The sequence below is a fragment of the Crocodylus siamensis genome, chromosome 15 (assembly GCF_052110815.1).
Source record: "Crocodylus siamensis isolate JL-2025a chromosome 15, ASM5211081v1, whole genome shotgun sequence".
Taxonomy (NCBI): domain Eukaryota; kingdom Metazoa; phylum Chordata; order Crocodylia; family Crocodylidae; genus Crocodylus; species Crocodylus siamensis.
The window spans coordinates 46,430,539-46,437,857 of NC_143409.1; the positions used below are offsets into that span (position 1 = coordinate 46,430,539).

The following is a 7,319-nucleotide window of genomic DNA, read 5'->3' on the forward strand; positions in this document are numbered from 1 at the left end:
GGCTGGATCCAGCCTGTGGGACATAGTCATTCACTTTGAAGCAAGTTCCCTTCCAGCCATACTTCGGTATGATATGATACCTATGAGAAAACATTGTCTGTTTACGCACTTGATTTGTGACCCTAATTTTCATAATCTGTGACTACACGCCAAAAGTTTATGAATTTTATCTTCATGGATTCCCTAGAAGGCATCACTTAATTTGCACAGGAGGTACCTAGGCAAGAGATCAAGTGACTTGTTTAAAGTCAAACAATGAGGGAGGGACCATTAACTGAACCCTGGTACACCCCACTCCCTAATCAGTCCTTCCTCTCTCCTAACACCATGGGATTTACTTTCTCACTAGGAGGGTGGTGAAGCACTGGAACAAGTTACCTAGAGAGGGGGTGGCATCTCCATCCTTAGAGATTTTCAAGGCCTGGCTCGACAAAGCTCTGGCTGGGATGATCTAGTTAGGGATGATCCTTCTTTGAGCAGGGGCTTGGACTAGACCTCCTGAGGTCCCTTCCAACCCTCGTCTTCTATTATTCTGTGACTGCAAACAGGTTTCCAATGTTGTACAAAACTCCCTGATCCCCTGCCTATGTCCAACCCAGCAGATAAGACTCCCTCCCCGTGCCACTGCCCTCTGAGGACCCAAAGGCTGTTTACTCCAATTCTGGCAGAAAGTGCACTTAGAAATGTTAAAGCATCATATACAGAAAACGCAGTAACTGCAAGCACCGTATCTTCCAGTTACAGGTCCTATTTCCAAGGGAACTTGAGGACATGCCTGGAGTCATTCATGAGGGATCACAGCCATCTCCCCAGGGGGAACTCGTACCATCCCTGACACCTCTCTCACACATCTAAATTTTATATATTTGTCAGGCACGGAAGCTAACTATTCTGGGAACTGGACACCACTGCACTAGAGGGCTCTAGTTATTGGGAAGGCAGGGAAGGCTGCTCTTTGTCTCGCATTTTCTCAGTGTCTTCCCTGGCCATCATTTTGGAGGCTGAGCTTCCTGGGTCAGAGGCGGCTGTTGCATCCGGGAGACCGGGCTGAGCAGCTGCTGCTTCTCCAGCAGGCTCTGTGCCGGGAAGAGATCTTCATTAAAGCTTCCCCTGTGACTGCAACCAGCCCTGGGCTCTGCCAGCACCAGCTCCTAAGCCGGAGCCGCCAGGTGATTGAGACAGACCTTGGGGAAAAGGCTGGGGAGGGGCAGCACACAGAGCCCCTCTACACCCCTTTTTTGCTCCTGGGGTGTCTGCAGGTGTCAGAGCTGCAGCTGTCACTGATGCACACACTGACAGGAGCTGATTCAGCTGCAGGAGAGCGAATATATCAGGAACAGGAGAGAAAGCAGTGGCCCAGGGGGAGGGAGAGGGTGAAGGAGAAAGAAAGATCGGGGGACAGAGATGGGCAGTAGCAGCAAGAGCTATAAATGGGGGGAGGGGCTCCTGCCCCCCCAGATTTCCCCAAATCCACTTCCTGGGTAGACTCACTCTGGTTCAAGGAGTGAAGAAAGTGGCAGACAATGAAGATCAAACCAGGGAAAATACCAGATCAGACCAAAAAAAACCCCAGGGAAATATTTTTAAAACCTAAAAAGAAATGACATAGATGCCCCTCTGTCAGACTGTTGCATGTTGAGTGTGATGGGAAGTGCTTTGAGTTGAGAAAGGCGGAACCAGCCCTGAAATGCCTGGACTGTCTCGTCAGTGTGCTAGAGGCGATATCTTTTATTAAACCAACTGGACAGTTGCAATTTTTTTTTTTTACCCTGGACTCTAGCTTTGCACTTTATCTACTGTCAAAGAATGTTGAAAAAAGTTCCAGGCTCAGGATGGTGGATTTTTTTCTGACTTCCCTGGCACCTTCAGATTGCAACTCTCAGTCTTGTTGAGCTCCAGAAAGCATCACCTCTGGTCCCAGGAGGACAGAGGCAGGCAGAGGTGAGGAATGTGGGTCTGCAGGAGACCACAGAGGAGAAGAAACAACTTGGTGTCTATATGGGGCCAGAGCTCTAGGGTGGTCACTTGCAGGGCCTGGATTGAGCGGGGTGATGTTCTTTGTTTCAGGTCCCTTTGAGAGGCTCTGTCCATTCTTTAAGGAGGTTCTGGTGATTTCACTCAAGGTAAAAACCCCGTGAAAGAGTCATTTTTCTGATATTGCACGATAATACTGGAATAATGGAAGGGGTATGAGTCATAATTAAAGGGAGATGAAATGCTCGCAGGAAGCCTTATGCCTGAGCTGGTGGGAATGCTATTAAAGTAGCTGACACTTCTGTTGCAGGAGTCTGTGACTTTCAAGGAGGTGGCTGCATATTTCACAGAGGGGCAGCAGGCTCTGCTGGACCCCAGTCAAAGAGGCACCATGCAGGAGAATTATGAGTCTCTGATACTGCTGGGTAAGGACACCTTTCTACTCACCAGATCTGCTGGGTCTCCAAAGTGCTTGACTCTACTTCTGTCATCACCTGTATGAGCAGCAGGGAGATCAGTGCCCTCCAGAGTGAATAGTGAGCCATAGCGAGAGAAAGTCCCTGTTTTAAAAAGACCATGTACCCAAGCCTAACCTATAAGAGGGAAGATAGATGCATGGAGAAGGGACAAGACTTGCCTAAGATCACTCATCAGAGTACTGGCAGAATCAAGAAGGGAATTTCAGTCTTCTGACTCAAATGAACTGGTTGGGACGAACTCTCTGGCTGTATCTTTAATAGAAAGAAAATGTGTTCTTAGTTTAAAGAGTGGGGGGAGCCTAAGATTCTGCCTCGACTTGCTAATGTGCAAAAAGTAAACCCTGCTTTCACCAGCATTTAAACCCCTTGAGGTATCTAATATGACGTAACAACATACCTTTTCCTACCTAATGAAGAAAAAACCTATTATGATTGCCCAATTCATTCCATGATAACTTTCTACTTTTAGTTGTTTATAACTTTAACAAACTAAAATTTTGCATGCTTTCTCCCTTACAGCAGAAGATGGCTATATTGTCAGAGAGGTGTTTTTCACCACCCAAGCAGAAATGCATCCAGGATTTGCCAAGCTAATAACTGGAGAAAATCACCATTATGGTTATAGAATCTGGATTTTTTTTTTGATGTTTCATTGTTTCTTTGGGGGGAAAAATGTCCTTAGGAAACTCCACTAAAAAGTATGTCAAAAGTGTATTATTAAGTTTGTAAAATCAAATAGTGGGTACCAAAAACAGGGTGTAAAATTAATTTAGGCTCCTTGTATACAATCCCAGCATTTTGCACAAGACCCATGGCTCCTTCATTGCTCAGGAGGAACACTGCACACCAAGCCGCTGACTGTTCTAAAGGGTCTTCATGATGATTTTCCATATCTATTGCAGGTTTACTCCAGTCTACCCCCAGCAAGGAAAAGAGCTGGATTTAAAATCATGGAACATTATTATCATAATTCCTTTAATGAGCGTATAGCAAACTCTGATCTCTCCCATTTCTTTTCTCCTGAGTAGACTTTCCAATTCCTAAACCCATTGTCATCTCCCGGCTGGAACTGGAGGAGGAGCTGGAGGTCCCGGATCCTCATGACTCCAAGGAATGGGAAGTCTTGCGAGTGGCCCGCACAGGTGAGGAGTTAGTGTTCAATGAAGTCAGATGCTGTTTGCATTTGAAGCTCCCAGGATTCCCAGAAATGGCCTGTAGACTCCCCAGCTCTCCTTTATTTCTCTGAGGTGCGGACTTTAGCAAGCAGGTGTCATATCTATGAAACATCACTGAGGCTTTCCTATGACTGCTACCCGCTGATTATTAGGCTGGGATATAGAAGCAGAGTTGTCCCCTCCACTCTCTTCCCTGGGGAAAGGTGTGAGGGGATTCAGCTGCTACATTTTCTGTTGTACCTACTTCCTGTTTTTTTCCTTCCCCTCTCTGAGGTTCCCTTTCCCCCCCAGTACAGGGAATGTCTCCTGTCTGGATTTTTTTCTGTATCCCAGCAGATGATGGGATGGCGAGTGAAACAGAAGAGGAGACGCCTGAGGAGGAGAGCCCCAAGACTGTGGAACTGGACATGATGGTGACAGAAAGAGCGGAAGAAGACTTTTCCCAAACTCCTGAGCAAGGAGAAGCCTATGAGAATCTGTATGGGTCAGGGAGGCTCCAGGGAAACCTTCCAGAGGAGAGTCTAGGGAAATCCACTCATAGCATGGGAGATTTCATGGAATTTAACAACATCCGTGTCGGCCGGAGAAAGCGGAAGGCAGGAATACAGAAAACATGCACCGAGTGTGAGAAAACCTTTACAAGGCGGTCTGAACTGCTGATCCATCAGAGGCTGCACACAGGGGAGAAACCCTACAAATGCCTTGACTGTGGGAAGAGCTTCACGCGAAGCTCCAACCGTAATGCGCACCAGAGAATCCACACTGGTGATAAGCCCTATAAATGCACGGACTGCGGGAAGAGCTTCAGCCAAAGCTCAGACCTGGTGAAACACCAAAGGCTTCACATGGGAGAGAAGCCCTACAAGTGCACAAAATGTGGGAAGAGCTTTAGCTGGAGCTCCGACCTGATTGTCCACCAGAGAATCCACACAGGGGAGAGACCTTATAAATGCTCTGACTGTGGGAAGAGCTTCAATCGGAGCTCCAACCTTAACACGCATCAGAGAACCCACATGGGAGAGAGGCCTTACAAGTGCGCTGACTGTGGGAAAAGCTTCAGTTACAGCTCAGCCTTCATTAAACATCAGAGAACTCACACGGGAGAGAAACCCTACAAATGCACCGACTGTGGGAAAAGCTTCTTTGAGAGTTCGGCTCTTATCAGACACCAGAGGATCCACACCGGGGAAACACCGTACAAGTGCCCTGACTGCGGGAAGAATTTCAAGCAGAGCTCGTCCCTCATCACACATCTGAGAATCCACACAGGAGAGAAACCCTACAGGTGCACTGACTGTGGGAAGAGCTTCATTGTGAGCTCAGCCCTTATTAGGCACCAGCGGGTCCACATGGGGTAGAAACCACCTGCGTCTTTGCCCTCGGGGGCTCAGTCTGCTGCTCAGAATCCTTTATTTGAGGCCTCAGGATCAGGACTTCGAAGGTTTTGGGAAACCAGAGGAGCAGGTTGCTGGGATGTTTTACCCTTCGAAGAGGCAGGTGTTGGGGTGGCCATTTAGGCTCTTATTATCATTCTTTTGATGGTTTTGCTACAGCCCATCACTAAACTGAACTAACTGTGCAAAGAAGCGTCTTTATGGGCTGATTCAGGGCAAGGACTGTCTCTCACTATGTGTCTATGAGACTAGCACAGTGGGGCCTTGCTCTCAGATGGCTCTGTGCTACAGAAATGCACATATGAATGACAATGAAGAGATTGGCCCTTATTTTTCTCCCTTTTTCTTTTGGTCTCCTCACCTTCCTCCTGCCCTCTTTCTCTCTCTCTCCCCACTCTTTCTTGTCACCAGACAGAAGAAGATGCAGGAGATGCCATGGTGGAGTATATAAAGGTAAAGGAGAAATTCTTGAATCTGAATTTCCTGATCCAGTCAGCAAATCAATCCTGGAGCCAGGTGGACTTGGGCACAAGTGTGTTCTCTTCCAGAAGGTGCTGGGTGGGGGAGCAGCGTGGAAAGAGACAGCTGGCCAAGCCAAGGGAAACCACCGACTAAGTGTCTTCTATGACTGGGGTGGACTTGAAAATATTTCTTGTGCATTAGATTTGGAGACCTAAGGGGCAAGTCCTGCTCAGTGGCTTCTTTTGGACTGCCTCCTTGGGGCTCAGTGACTAATTCCTCTGTGTTTTCTGTTGCTAACTTACAGATGCCATGTTTTCTGTTGCTAACTTACAGCTAGGAAGCACATTTGGGTTCAGCCTCACAATAACATCCCCAAGTAAGGGAATCCAGCTACAAGGCAGATACAAACTGTAATGGAAATGGCACCAAATTTAGTTTACCATGAATGGGTTAAAAATGCAGGCTTTGACCCATGTGCAAATATATAAGTAGGTTCTGTGGGCATGACATCTTTCCACTACATTGTCATTGTGTAAAAGCCATCTGTGTTGTAACCAGGACCCTGGTGCTAGCCATTGTGTGGATAGGGCCCTGTGTCTATAGCACACTTTTTCTTTTCAGGTCCAGAAAGAAAAACAAGTTCTAGTTTTGCTAAAAAGCCAAGTTTGAAAGCTGGAACATCTATAACAGTATCGTGGACCCATAACATGTTTGATTTTCTGTCTACATGGACAAGAAGAAATCCTGTAATTATACAGTGGACCATAGACGTATTTAAACATAATGAGCTAGAACCTCAACTGGTTGTGAATCAGAGTAGCTCTAATGACTCCGGTGATGCTGTGGCACTTGCACTAGTAGAGGTCTGACTGGGTGATTCTGCTCAGTATTGGGGAAGCCTGCTCCCTACTCTTTTCCCACCTGCCATAGTAAAGAATCCTTGTTTCCTGGCCTTGTGTGCATCTACAGGAAACCCGTCAAGGCCTGCTGACTCAAAGGTCTGGTACACATGGTGTACTACCAAGTATCAAGTGTCTGTTTGGTCACAATGGCACCTGCAGCTCACAGTTTACGCTTATTCCTCAATCCTCCTTTGAGCCCCCCATTACAGCACACTGGCTGGCTGCTCTGCTGGACTCCTGAAGCCACTGGCAACCAAAACAGCCGACAGCAGCCAAGGGTGCTGCAGTCAAGTGCCTCTGGTATAGCCAGAGCATAAAAGATTGCTTGACGTTACATTTGCACTTCCTTCCTGATATTGCACTGAACCCAGGATCAGGGCCAATAAATAGATTTTAAAATGGTGGGACTCAGATAACAGGTGCCAAATGCCATTGGTTGATCAATCACACTAGCTTCTCAAGCTTCTTCCTTTCTCTGGCCTCTGTCTGTTCAGACTGTATGCTGTTTCAGGGGATGAACCTTGCTCTCTATGCTGCCTTTCGAAAGGTCTTTTGTATTTTATTTTATTTTATTTTATTTTAGCTTACTGTATCTTGTTAAAAGTATGTGGTTGTCTTTAATGCAGAAAAAAGACTAAAATCAACTGAGTTATTGGTCAGGACACAAGCACCACTGAATAAACTTTTCTGGCCTGTACATGTAGAAGGTAAGACTAAATGATGACACCTACGCTCTTTTGATGTTAACATCCATGGAAAAATTTGTGTGATACTTTCAAAATCTGTGCTGCACAATTATCTGATTCATGGGGATGGAGAGCAGAACATCCCAGAGAGTTTTTTAGTGACTATTAAAGGGGTTTGTCTGGGGCTTGAAATGCATGTCTAATGACTAAGATACCAAATGAGGATTTAGGAGCCCTGGGTTCATTT

The 7,319-nt window shown here is 46.5% G+C and overlaps 1 protein-coding gene across 1 annotated transcript; it reads left to right on the forward strand.

The window, feature by feature from the left end:
- The first annotated feature begins 1,015 nt into the window (after nucleotides 1-1,015).
- LOC149852551 (uncharacterized) lies at nucleotides 1,016-7,105 on the forward strand. The gene is made up of 5 exons (XM_090030073.1): nucleotides 1,016-1,169; nucleotides 2,068-2,123; nucleotides 2,285-2,399; nucleotides 3,482-3,595; nucleotides 3,920-7,105. Exons 3-5 carry the CDS (start codon nucleotides 2,366-2,368, stop codon nucleotides 4,984-4,986), a joined length of 1,215 nt encoding a protein of 404 aa, XP_089886199.1. The 5' UTR covers nucleotides 1,016-1,169; nucleotides 2,068-2,123; nucleotides 2,285-2,365; the 3' UTR covers nucleotides 4,987-7,105.
- The last annotated feature ends 214 nt before the right edge of the window (nucleotides 7,106-7,319 follow it).